Raw genomic sequence first — 14224 nt, 5'->3', positions numbered from 1 at the left:
TTTGAACCGAAGCTCTGGGGAAGAGTTTTGAACATCCGAATGCTACTTAAATAAGTAATATTTTGGAATCTTTCGTCTAGAAATGAATTTGCCTACACCGCGGCGAGAAAATTAATAAACTCTTCCATTTTATAACGAGCCCCTCTATGGCTTTCTCCACGCTGTGTGTACAACAAACGCCTTCCCTTTTCCAGCAGGGAGCACGGATGTCTCGAAAAGGTGTAAAATATTCAATCTACCCAATGTAACAGAGCCTTCGCAACCGAGCCCAAGAAAAACACGGCGAGTTCGTGCGCGTACCCATGCGTCCGGGTGTGTATAACTTATGAAAGCCGTCAGGAAAAATTAGTTTCTCAATATTAATAGACTTGTTATACATTCACACCCTTCCCGCTGTGAGCCCGCGGGCGGGGAGTCCCGACCCGGCCGGGCCGCATTTTGGGGTTGGAAAACAGAATTATCGATCGATCGAAGGAAACGACGCAAACGAGTCGAACGAATCCCGACCCCGACGTTCCGAAAGCACCGGAACGGATCGCGCGCGCCATTGTGTCTTGGGATAGTAACTTCATCATCATCATCATCACCATCATCATCAGCGTGGTCGTAGTCGTTGGTCGGTAACAGGGGCAGCGATCTCTCGCACCTCACCACGGAAACCACGGTACGAAACGGTGGCCATATAATATGATCTCATGATCTCATGCTGATCATCAACGAAAAGTAAAAAAAAGGAGGCCCGGGATCGGTAGAAACCCCGAAGCTGCTTTCGGCCACGCAGGAATGCCGCGTTTGTGCGGCAAATGAAGATGTTAGTGAAGGTGTGAAGAAAACAAAAATCGGGAGAAAATTGATAAATCTCGACCGCAGGCAGCCAGCCATGGGTGTCTACGCTGCAACTCGAGGAGGGCGTGCGAAGGTCGGGAGACAGAGAGACGGGACAGAAAGAATAAAGTCATCATCCTATCGTTTGGAATTAGCACCGTTAGGTAATGGATAGGAGCAATTGGAAAATAGGTTCGACGCGCCTTGTGGAAAGCATTGGCCAGCAGATTTTCTCACACGAATCTTGTGCCTACGAAGCGCATCGCCCGTTGTCATAACAATGTGAGCCACTTCTGCCCGGCTGGCAACAACGGTGTGAGAGTGGGCGATTAAAAGCACACAATGCCACTCGGCCAATGGAGATTAATTCTGGTATTCATGTGCTGTACTCACACAAAAAAGTACGCTGTAATTGAGCGGTGGGATGGATGTACTCTCAGTCGCATGGTTTGTTGATATTAATAATCGCAAATTGACTATTGAAGAGCACAAATGAAGTTGAGTAAGGACTTAAGAAATGTTGATCTCTGAAAATTCAGTATCAGCTTTTGCTCCTTATTTCTTGTTGGCTTACGTCAAGACGTTTGCAGACTGAGATGTTTACGTCTATGAATGCTTCTTAGCGACCGTGAAGATCAAAGCAGGTCTGAGTCTCCAGTATCTAGTGGCGAAATATCCGATAGTATCCCCATCCCAATAGTTTTTCTCTTAAATCAATATAGGAGCAAAAACCTCTAGGTCGTCTGCTATTAGAGCTCATCCAAGAGGGACTTTCAACTTAGGCTTGGATAGTATTATTTCCTTAAAAGTGTAACAAAGCTGTAATAATTTGTATATCAGATGTGTATCCTCAGGAATGACAATAGAGGAAAACATCTTTCGACTGATCAGTCGCGAGAGCTCAATATTATTGTCTCAAGAATCGTTAGACTGATCCGTTTGGAGAGGTTGACGTTAAGTTCCTTTGAGTTGCGCTGCCAATGCCTAGACTGATTTATGTCTCTCGCGACTTCTGATCAGAAATCTTGGATGCAATCGTAAATTCTTGTCGCAGATCATTTGAGTTCTCTCTGGGTCTAAGTTCTCTAGAATTTTTAAGTTCCCCGTCAAGAACATCTTCTGGTAAAGGAAACAGATATATTGAGCATCTTCACGGCATCTTTTGAGAGACACACCGAATTTATATTCTCTTTTAGCCTATAAAATCATTCAACTCCAGCGAACCTCCCCGTCCATGCAGGTGCATCAGGAAAAATAACTACTGTTTCCATTCCGTCCGTAAAGAGTTGCCCACGGGCCTTTGCGAAAGTGTGAATCCAGACACACTTTCTTGACCGCCACCGAACGAATGCACCAGTTTGTCCGGAGGCTATCAAAACCCATCCTTTCGCGCAATTCCTTGAAGTTGGCTCAGAACTGCAGTCGGCTCCGTGGGGCATTCTAGCACCGAGTGGGTCGTAAATTTACGCGCACACACGTCAATATCATCACACCTTTCCAGTTGCTCATTTCGGCACAACCATCGGCGAAAGCGCAATAATGCCACAAACACGCGCAAACAATCTTCCCTGTCCGTGTTTTGTTTTTTCGGGGAGTTGGCGAGCCGATCGAAAACTCCGAGCTCACGTAAGGGCGTAACACAAATTGGTTCCTTTCCTGGCCTGGTTGGTAGCAGTTGTCCGCAACATCGTAAAACTTCTCCGTTCGTGGCTGTGGAGTCTTGATAACTCAACTCACTACCGAGGGTTGCTATGGGGTATGGGCCCTTGTGTTATTGGACCGCTAGGGAGAGAAAAAAAAACACCCAATCACCCAGGCTTGGAGTTGCCGTCTTGAAGGGTTCAACTTCGTAGCCACCTTCCAATTCCGGCCCCAGAGGTGCGTTAGGAGGCTGCAAGTGTGTGACTAATGAGATGTTTCAGCTCAGCTCAAACTGGGCGAACCCGGGGCCTTTTCAAAAATCGAAACTGTTTTCGGCGAAACGTTCGGGGTTTCCATTTGGGTATAGAAAATTGATTAAAATTAATTACCTTTGCGGGTGTACCGTTCTCGGGCCAAAGGCGCACGTTCTCTCGCACGGCGGCGATGGTTGGTTTTGGGGGTATCCGAGAAAGAGGCCCGTCGAGATTTGAGCCGTGCTGGAACGTTAAGCGTGAAGCTAATGATTTTTTACTCGGCTACGCTTTGCTTTGGCGCAGTCACTCCAGTTCTCTCTCTCTCTCTCTCCCTCTCTCTTTCTCTCTCTCTATCTGTTTTGCTAATCGACACCGAATCCGAAGCCTTAACAACTTAATTTTGAAGAACTGCTTCAACGAGCCAAATAAGGATAAGGTGTAGTAGGGCTGCTTCTTTCCCATTGGACCGCTCCCATCACACCTTCCAATCTGCCAGGCAAGAGGCTGCTAAATAGTTTTCAGAGTTATAATAATGTTGTGTGAAGGTTATTACTCTGCCCACTGTAACCTCCTGCACGTTAGCTCGCCCGCTTGCCTTGAACCTCACCCGGGGACGGGGGGCCCCGGAACCTCCCGACGGCCGTCCGAAACGAGGCTAGTTTTTAATCACCCTGGTTTCGAGAGAGCCTTTCTTTCGAAGGGCTTTCCATCGCTGGGTCCGTGTTGGACCCATTGGACACGCCGAGGATGCCCTTTTCGGCACCTTTTCCGAAGATGAAATCTGACGTTCGAGTTTTTCTCCAGCTCGAAGTGCTCTTCGTTCTCCAGAGTCCGAAGATCGGGATCGATACATGAGCGTCGGTTGAATATTTGTAGCCTGCGGGTGGAAACTGTTGCCACCAGCCCACCAACCGTCCTCCCTGTCCCCCCGGTATCCGCTCGTGTTCATTAATTAAAACACTTAATAAATCATTTTCGAAGTCGATTTAAAGTTGTAACCGATTTCTGACACCGTGCGCATCCCTTCCGGCGTTGTCCGTTGTCCGGCGGCCGCTGGATGCGGTGTAATGCGAAACAACGTGCGCCATACGTGCAATTTATCCTCATCTTGCGAGCGAGCATTCTTCATGTTCGCACTCGTTTGCCATTGCTTGGGGCGGGCTCTGGTAAGAAACTGTGCACTCGGCTTGAAGGTTTGTCCCTTTTTCTGCTGTATCCCCCGAGGGCGAGAGAGGTACTGATAGTTTTGTGGTACGTGTGTGTGTGTGCTCACTCGAGCAGGACTGGACGGAAATGGTGGAAAATGGGTTTAAAGCAAAAGAATGTAGTTGTATGTTGGAGCTTTCATAAGTTTGTGATAAACGCTTCCCAGAGGATGCTTCGGCAGGAGTTCCTATGTGTCCATAAACAGATGGGTAATGGATTAAATTAGTTTTAATAAATCCATCACCCAAGTAGTAAACTAAAGCAGCCAATGCTGAGCATTGCAGTTGCTAAGCAGCATAAAAGTTCCCGGAGCGTTTAACCAGCTTTTAAGCAGCTTTCGAATGTTGATAATCCGAATGCATGTCTTTTGAGTCTCAGATAATATTTGTAACCTTATAATGTTAAAAAGGACATTATTATAACAACATAAAATCGCTTTTATGAGTATGTGACGATTATGAGGGATAAGGACTGCATATTTCCTGTATAAGCCCGATTAAATCGTTCTAAACCACATGGACTTCGTCCTAAATATATTATTTCTGAAAAATAGATTTATTGAGATAAATAGAGAAGTATAGATTTATTGAAAAATTGGCAATCGTCATTCTAGAAATTTCTAGATGTCTGACCATGAAGATCCTCAAAATTCGCGTCATCCATCTTAATAAGCCACGAAGATCCAAAGAAGACAAATATGCTTCTGCTAACAAGCATCAAAGCTCCATTGAGTTAAATAACTTCAAAGTTATAGTGTCCAAAACAGTCCTTGAACAGTATCAGAGTTCTAATCAACAATTTTTCTGAATATTTGAGAGATTTAAAAGTAAGCTCAATCTTTTATTTTTGATCTCAATATTCCCTTCCAGCAAGAATTGACTCGACAGCAAGAATTTTTATCAGCTCATCTTCCGTGTTTCCCTCCAATCAAAATATTACTGTTGACATATTAATAAAGCCCACCCGTTCCAAATTATGGCGAGATAAAACTGTCACGCCTTCACACTCGCACCCGGACCCGGACTGCCGGACAGAACAATGTCTGTGCCGTCCGATTATCACAACGCACCAGATGTGTGGTGACGAATTTCGAATTTCAGATTTTGGTTCGTTTTGAGGTTCGGCTATCTTTGATCCAGGTTTGTTCATTCGCACACAGTTAACAGATAGATAACGATTTACTCTTGCCCTCAATTGCAACTGTGGTGCATAAAAATTACATCAACAGTGCTGCGATAGGAGGAGAAGACATCAGCATCAACATCTGCCGGGAAAATATTTCATAACGCAATTCGCTACGGGGTTTTTGGTGCTTCCATTCCATTCTCGTAAAGTTATGTGAATTATTCAACAAGAACTCACCAGGAATATTGGTGGTAATTGGAGAAAAATGGAAATGTTACTAAATCTGCCAGCTGAACCTGCTCAGAAATGCTCGTCGTTCGTCTAGTTTTAATGCATTCTATCAAATTCCCGAGCAGGAAAGTTTAATCTTTAAACGATTTCACTTACACAGTGCTGCCTCGTGAAATTGACCTCAATTATCGACTAATTTCATTTCGTTTTAGTTACCAAGTTTTTTTTTCTTCGAAACTACACGCTTCAATTACGACTGTTGCCTCACTAAATTGGACACTTTTCGCTAAACTATTCTGCTAAAGGCAGGACAAGTTGACAAGCGATTTTTTCGTTTTGTGGTGACAATGTACACCCGTCGTACGGACAGAGCGGCATTCGGCAGCCAGGACACGATACGCTGACTTCCTTCTGGCTATCAAGGTTCGAGCTGTCGAGCCGGTGGACGTCCTTCATGGGGACGCTATCAGCCCTGAACGAGAAGAATGGCCGTCCGTGTTCGGGTGAAGGTGTAATAAATAATTCAGCAGAAAAACAATACGCATATCGAGCTCGGTCGGTCGGTTCAAATTCGACCGTACACACCGTTTTAGTCCGTGTCTCTTCCGTGTGGCCGGATGTAATCACCATCAATCATTCACCAGGGCTCGCGTCGTAGACGAGCTACGGCTGGCTTCGGACGAGCCGCTTTTCCATGCAGACACAAATGGCCGTTCGGCGAGATGACAGTGTGGTATGGTTTGAAGGCATTAGACCAACGTTGTAACGACAATTGCCAGTTGTTAAAGGGTCACGCCAAAGAGAGCACGTGATTTTGGTGCGGGTACGACCCCAAACCAGGAACTCACTCACTTGCGAGAGTCGAGAAAATATTTGCTTCAATTAAAGGACTGCTGCCAAAGGACACAAAGCCAGCTATGTATGACCAGGATGACAAAGAAGAACTCCTGTTGGAGGAGTCCTCCCGTACGCTCGCAGCCCACCACTTCATCAAAGCCAAGAGCAGGAAGTATTAAATTTCCGTTCTTTTTCCAATTTTTCCCCCATTCCTCCGGGTTAAGGATAACGCCCGCCATGCATTCTTACTGCGAATCGGGATGATGTGTCAAAACTGCCATAAATCAAACACTGCTGACAGCCAGAGAACAGTCAATCAAGAGCACACCGTCACATCGTGTCGTGAATCTATTTTCCTGTTCATGGGGAAGAAAAGCGGGAAAATCCCACCGTTTGCAGTGCATGTTGCATGATGAAAATGATTCACCGGATCGAAGAAGACTCAAGATTGTTTGCGAAATAGTTAAACACTCTCATGTGTCACGGACGTGTGCCAAGGAAACGATCCTTCCAATGCATATTCTCGGAAATTCCACAGTACCCACACACGTGGACCGGGGATCAAATTTCATCTCCTTTCTCGATTGCTCACTCCAATCGGGAGTTTCACACGCCGCAAATCGAAAATCATGTTAATCAGCACCTCGATTACCCCATTGATCGATCCGAAGTTCATGTCTGCTTTGAGGTGAAAATCGAATTCGACCTGCTGTGTCGAATGTGCGTTAGCTATTAATTTCGAAGGTTACAGTTAACTTCAGTTTAAGCTAATTTCTACGGCCAACAACCCTCTCTTGGCGGCGAAAAAAAAACAGCCACCGTTAGGAAAATTGCATACAACTCCTTAACTCTCTCGCGATCGTACATTGAACGCGAACGACGATCGTGCGTCATAAGCTACTGCCGGGTTCTGCTGTACTAGAACACAGCCATTGTTGTGACCTCGGTATCTTGGTGTGCAGTTGGCAAATAAGCTCCAGTCAGCCCCTCCAGGCCCGGAAGTCTGAGGCGTTCCTTTCAAAGTCGTTGCTGTCGCTAGCTGTTGTTAGTGCCGCACTGGGAGGTCGTCTATTTTTCCCAGCTTTCCGACGGCGTTCGGACACTAACTAGCGCTAACATCTTAATGTTAGCAAGTGGCTTCAATTGCAACAATTTGCTTGCCACTTTCCACCCAGCAGGTGGCAAACTGCAGATCGATAAGAGCGCAGAAAAGGGACAGCACAACCGTGAGAGTCGTCTTGATTGATGAAGCATCTTTATTTTTCTATTGGATCATGAAATGGGAAATTAAAGGGAAAATAATGAAAGTAGTAGCTAGTTTCAGGTAACTTAATTATTAAACCATCAATTATTGTGGGGTTTTCTTTCGACGGAAAAAATCAAGTTTATTAAAGAGGCTGTCATGACGAATTCGATTTTAATGTTGTTTTAATCTCTGGACGTTTGACGTTGACAATCGTTTGATTTGTGGTCGCCAAAAGCAATTAGGCGGTGTGTGTTTTGATTTCACTTATCAATCAAAAGGCAGATCAAAGAAGAACGGTGTTTGCATCATAATTAACAAAAAAAAACAGTTGAAACAAAAAAACTCTTCTTTTATACGAAAATTTTGTACAGATTATGTTCTTTAATTCCACACCGCGTCCAAAATAGGCATTATGATCGATTAGGATTATTATTTGAAGGCTTAAGATCCTCTTAGCAACTTAATATGTCCTTTAAATACTGCATCAAAATCTTTATTAAAAGTCATAAAGGATGCTGGAACCCTGCAGTGATCAATCTAATTATTTCATATCTAAAGTAAAGTAATAATCGGTAACATTATGAGAGACCGATGGTAGCCAATGGTAGACAACAACGGCGCCCCTCTTCATACGACAGGACTGGGGTTCAAATCCCATCCGGAACGTTCCCCCGTAGTGTGGACTGACTATCCAACTACTTCGTATCATTAAGTCTAGTAATCCAGAAATGGTAGGTATGACCTAAGAGGTCGTTTGACCAAGAAGAGAGAGAGAGATTGTGCGAGACCAAACAACAATAGAAAAAATCTTCAAAACTTGGTTTATGTGTTCTGATAAGTTCTATAAAATTCTTCGTAAAAATGAACACAAATGAACAAAATTGTTAGTAGCTTCGAGTACCCTGCATATAGCGTTTGGTCTTCCAACTGTCGATAGCTCAGCAACGATAGCATCTCATTCGACAGGATGACATATAAGTCTTTACAGCAATATCTAACAAATTGAAGGCATTTTCGACGCGTTTGACCATTAAACTGGTCAATTTCTAAATTTCTTTCCTTATAAATCGTATCCCATAATTCATTTCTCCCATCCAAATTAGAGCACAATGAGTGACGATGAATTCAAAATGAACCCTTCTCTTGACAGAAGCTTCGATCATGCTTGAACTATCGACGGTTTAAAAAGCGCAGTGTATATCTAAACTACCTGCAGGCACTTTTCCTTCAACAAATAAAATAAAATCAAAGCTGATGTTTGTGATAAAAATATTTACTTGCACGCTATCAGCATTTTATCAGCCAGCAAACAGTATCGCCACCGTCCGGTACGGAAGCAACAGGAGTGCATTTTAAAATACAAATACTACTTCCCCGGCCCGGCAAAGGTTGGGTAACATCTGCATCCGATAAGAGCCGGGGTTGTAGTTGATGTCCCACTTTTTTTTTTCGTCGTTGCAATATTACAACCCCTTTTTTGATATTCCGACGATAACAGCGCAACATGAAACGGCGAGACGAGCTGCTGCTAGTTTATAGCTGGTTGCTCAATATTGCACTTTACATCAGCCGCTTATCATTGCTCCTTGGGAAATGGGAGTATGTTTGCTGTTACTAAAAAAATGACCGAGTCCCTCACCTATGACCCACTCGGGCGATCGCTACAAAATGGTTCCCTTTCAATTGCGCCGTCTTTAGGACCATACATTAGGACCATAAATTTTAATACCCTGCTGGCCATAGGACCATAAATTTTAATACCCTGCTGGCGGCTTCTTTCAGTAAAAGTCGTTATTCGTACCACTAGCCTCGCTACGAAGCGTTCCTTATTACATTTTAATGCTTCCGTTTGGCTTTATCAGGGCTTTTCGACAACAAGAAGAAGGATAGAATAAAACAGACACCGGCTGAAACAAACTTGCAAAGTACATCATTATTTGTACAACACAAAACTATAAAACGATCTTCAGCCATCGTGTTCTTACTAACTACCATCGGGGATGTACTGTAACAGGCGAAAACATGCTTCCACGCCCGTTTTTCGCGGGGCAAACTTGGCTTGTAATATTTATATTAAAATTCGACTCGGTAGGATTAAGCCGGCGCAGCTTTCCCAGCCGAACCCATCGTCGGCCCATTAACCGTACAACAACTGCTAATGGGCTTTGCATAATGGAGCAACAACAGTTCCAGCCAGCAGTTTGCGACGAAATTTCGGTACATAAATTCTTAACCTTAAGTGAAGGATAAGGAACAGAAAACAAGGACAGCGTGTGTGTGTGAAGCGAACGGGCGAACCCTTTAAAAAGTAACTTCAATGAAAGATGTAACAAGAAACATGAACCTTCTTCGTCGCTTTTTATGCTGTCTCGCGATGTACAAATTGAGCCATCAGCACACTACTGCGCGAGGTGCAAAGTCCTTTTTCCGTTTTTCGTTTTCTTCATTTTCCATCCTGGTGCTCGCCGTTCATAAGCCCGCGGAGTTCGAGTCCACGCTGAAACACATAAAAACAAATCATAAGTCAAGTGTTACGTACACGTTAATCCTTACCTCCTTCGAGCTCCTCCGAATCCTTCCCATGTTCCCATGCACTTTCTTCCTGGTGCAGTTCGGTCCAGTTTCCTATACTTCAAGATCCTTTCGTTCGAGTTGCACCTTTTTTCCCCTGCTTCAAGACACACAACAACAACACCAAAAAAAACCCAGCGGCAGGCGGCAGTTCCGGACCAAATAATTAATGGCCGATGGTTGAGCTAATACGTATATTTACTGTTCGTAAAGGCACTGAGCCACACCGGGACGCAGCGGGACAGGTTCGAAAAAGGCGCAGGTTTTGCTCCCTTTTTTTTTTCTTTACATTCCTTCAAACTGACATCCTTCACACCATTTAGGATCTTTGTGGAGAAGATGGGGGATTTAGGGATGAATTGCTTTCCGACACCCTTGTTTCGGTTCTCTTTTTTTCCTACAAACACGAAAGCAAAAAAAAAAGAACGCTTTGTTTAATTCCGTGTTCTGTTCCTCTTCGTGCAAGAGATTTTTCATTTACTTCATCGACGATGAAGCTTTTTATTATTCATTAAGCGTAATATTTCTTCACTCACCTTGACCCTGTTTTTTTTTTTGTTAAATATTAAAACGTTTCCCTTCTGTTTTTCCAGGTGTGGTTTCAAAACCGAAGGGCCAAGTGGAGGAAAAAGGAGCACACGAAAAAAGGACCCGGCAGACCCGCACACAACGCCCATCCGCAGTCCTGTTCCGGTGAACCGATCCCGCCCAGCGAACTACGAGCGCGAGAAAAGTAAGATCACTTGCACTTTGTTTTTCCTGCCCCAGTTCATCACAATAACGCAATATTGCACACGGGAGGAAAATTCTACTTCATGCAAGTAATAACATTAAATCCACCCGACCCGACATCGCACGCGGGGCAGATTAATGGTGACATTATTCTTCAGCAATGGGACAGCTTTATACAGTTGGCAGCAATTATTGCAGCCTACTCCGGAAAAACGAACTCCAAACGAAAGCCCCAAAAAGTGTGCATGTGCATTTTCCAGCAGTATAATCATTTGTCACTGCACAATCTGGGCCGGGGCGGTTTTCTGTTCTTTATTTCCGGATTTTCACCCAAAAATCCAATCGGATTCGGCATTGACTGTGTGTGTTGTGTGTAAATTTATTATACACCTCACAGGCTTGCTAAATTGTTCTGTCCCAATAGCGTCCGTCGTTCGAGCCGAGAATTCGACTCCAAAGCGATAATAGTGTTCGCGATAGTTTTGCCAATTTTTTCTAGCCCCTTTTTTCACACACTAATGGCTAGCATATTCAAAAATATGTGATTGCACACAAATAAAAGTAATGCCTTTTTGGAATGATTGTTGTCGATGCACTTTTTTCTATTAGCTCCAGGGTACGCCACGAAAAAGGTTTAATTTACCAAAGGATAATTTATGGACCGCTGATAGGAAGCTTTTAAAAGAGAGTTTAGATTAGCTCCGATGTGCTTCTACAATGCCTGTAACATTTGCTGCCAGTTAGCCAAAAGAAGCTTCAATTCAGCTAGCAATGGCGGCACCGTCGTCGTTTGCGGGTAAATATTCACTAATGAACTCTCGTTAAACACGTAAAACCATCAAAACGCCCGCCAGCCTCGAGAGACCATTCTGCACACTCGGTGCGGTGGTTTTCCCGTTGGTTCCAATTGGTTGTCGTTTGCCTTTAAATAATCCCCGCCAGGCACCGAAAAACAACACGACGACAACAGTTGGGTGTCTTGCGTGTACAAATGAAGCGCACTTCGAATGGCCAAGCCAGGCACGGCACGGAAGCCCCGATCCTGATGACAGGAATTGGAGCCATTTTTCCTTACCTCTCGATAGGGGTTCGGACCGGTCTGTGGGGGTTGGGTGGGGTTGAAATCACTCACCCTCGAGGAAATGCGAGCTCAAAATGGCGTAAGGGTTTTCCATGGTTTTGTTTATGGTTTTCGTTTGACCCCGGCGGCAATTGACCAGGGCTCGTGGCAGGTGGCAACCGACGGATTCGGCCGATGGAATTCATTTTGAAACGTTCAATAGAAAATGGGGGGTTGCAAGACCGCTTGCGATGGATTTTAATTAGTGTTTGCAATCAAAATTAAATTGCAAGGCTGTGGGGCGAGAGACAGCCGGCATACCGGCGATCATAAATTAGAAGCTGGAAGCAATTTTTTGGCTTTTAGAAACGAAAACTTAGCATGTGTTTCCTTTCCAATTTTTGTTAATATTTCCCATGAAGTGTAACTTGAAACCTACAAGTTACTTAGAAAATTAGCCTTATGAACCATTTCCAAAAAACGAGGCTATTCCACGTTAAATTATAGTTCTTTATGAACTTTATAATCAAAATAAATATTAATTATCACGCAAAATAAAATTAGTTTAGAGAGAAGAGAAAATAAAATCGAGAATATTGACCAAACGATAGCAGCTGAGCCACCACTGTGCAGTGAAGAGTTCGCGAGAACTACACAGTGGCGCCATCTATCGATGCAGGGGTGAGCAACCCTTCCGTGCAGCTGTTATGCAATTTTTTTTTTTAATTTTTAAAAACCTCCCTGGTGCTCCAATTTTTTTAAATTTCTTTGCATTAATGATTTTAAAAATAAATTTATTTAAAATAAAAAAGACACATTTCTAACATTGAAATATATCTTTTTCTCTTCTGCAGAGCTCGTCGGCGGAAGAAGATCGCCAAGGCACTCGAGCGCCAGGCCCGGAAACTGCGCGCCAAGGGCATCACGGTCGATCTGGAAGCGCTCAAGGCCGAATATCTCTCCCAGCACCGTAACAACTCCGGCAGCGATTCGGAGGATGACGATGACAACGACAACGACGACGAGGATCCGATCGACGTGGTCGGTGGAGCGGAGTCGGGCGACGAGCCGGAGGACTGTTCGATGCAGCGCCGGGAAAGTGTCGACGGTGATGGGCTGGACGACACGGGCAGTGACACACCGCGCAGTAGCATAAGGCCCAATCCGTTTAGCATAGAATCGCTCCTGTACAACAACACGTGAAACCGCCGGTAACTGAGCCGAACTCCCATACTCTCACCGACGGGCGATACGGAAGGGTCGGAAATCGCAACAGTCTGTTCCTAGATCGAATCGATAAAGCCAGCGAGCAAGAGTCAGAACGAGCGCTGTCCAGTGAAATGCAATTTCTTTTTATCCTTTATCCCAACCAACCAACCAACCATCCAGCCAGTAGGTAGAACGAATATTGCACAACGAATCCTTTCCCCAGTCCTGTTTCTTGATCCCATTCACGCACACGTGTGCATTATTTATTTTAATTAATATTTTAATTGTAATTATTGTTTAACGAAACTAGTTCAAAGATGTATTCCCGCGGCACTGTACGCTCGAAAGCCAGCCAGCGCCTCCGATTTCACTGACACACTATTGAAGGACGCACCTTCTCTCTATCTCTGTAACTCGCGTGAATGATGCATTTCAATAAGGCGCCCCCAGTGGCACCGTGGAGAGCGGGCGGCAATGAATGAAACATATAAAACCAATAATAATTTAAGAACGGTACTGCAGGAAAGGTGTCAAAGGCGGTCCAGACTTTGAGTGTCCCAGTAGCGATTTTTTCCACATCATGTTAGGAGCATGATTGCAGAAGTTATAAAAATAAATCTTCAATTTGTGTTCATTCTATACTTCACTTCAATAGAAAAAAAATCACTCATAAGATGTGCTACAACTGGAGTACGACAGGACATTGTGTACAGTAAATTGCTTGAGTTTTTGTTTTCGAACAAAACGGACCGCATTGGCAAGCCGCCTGCCAAGCCCTCTTATCACGATATCAGGAAAGGACAATGTGTATATATATATATTAGAAGAGCACACAACAATAAGAGGCCTATAAGTATAAATACATCTAAAGTAAATAACTAATAAAAACAAGCGGAAACCCACAAATTCAGCATCGGCTAGAAGAAAATGCCAGAATATATCAGAAACCCTGCTGCAAAGTGTTTGCGGCGGAGTTCAAGAACTAAATGCATAAAATATCATCCGGTATCGTGATACCGCCCGAAACGAGCAGCACAAAACATAAGCAAATTCTATTCTGCCTATAAATTATTCTTTCATCATTCCAAGAACAGTTCCCAACCGCCAACCCAGTCAGTCAGTCAGTAAAATGCAATATAAGCTTCTGAGGAATGGCATTCATTTCATGAAACGTTCGATCGAAAAAAAAGGCTCCAGCAAACACAGATGCAAATAGTCCCTACTAAGCTAATACCGATACGTAGCAAAACATTTGTAAAGTAATGCAGAAGCCGGAACATGCGAAAA

General features: G+C 44.1%; 1 protein-coding gene across 4 annotated transcripts in view; it reads left to right on the top strand.

The window, feature by feature from the left end:
• Positions 1–14224, top strand: part of LOC118505231 (homeobox protein unc-4-like) — a 62981-nt gene extending 48757 nt beyond the window's left edge. For all 4 annotated transcript variants that reach the window (XM_036040761.1, XM_036040762.1, XM_036040764.1 and 1 more), the window contains exons 4-5: positions 10530–10669; positions 12583–14224. In XM_036040761.1, the coding sequence (XP_035896654.1) occupies positions 10530–10669; positions 12583–12931 (489 nt within the window). In that variant the 3' untranslated portion in view covers positions 12932–14224. The remainder of the gene's footprint in view (positions 1–10529; positions 10670–12582) is intronic.

The sequence above is a fragment of the Anopheles stephensi genome, chromosome 2, assembly GCF_013141755.1.
Source record: "Anopheles stephensi strain Indian chromosome 2, UCI_ANSTEP_V1.0, whole genome shotgun sequence".
NCBI classification, from domain to species: Eukaryota; Metazoa; Arthropoda; class Insecta; order Diptera; family Culicidae; genus Anopheles; species Anopheles stephensi.
The sequence above is the reverse complement of the archived record's forward strand: the minus strand, read 5'-3'. Positions and strand labels throughout refer to the sequence as shown.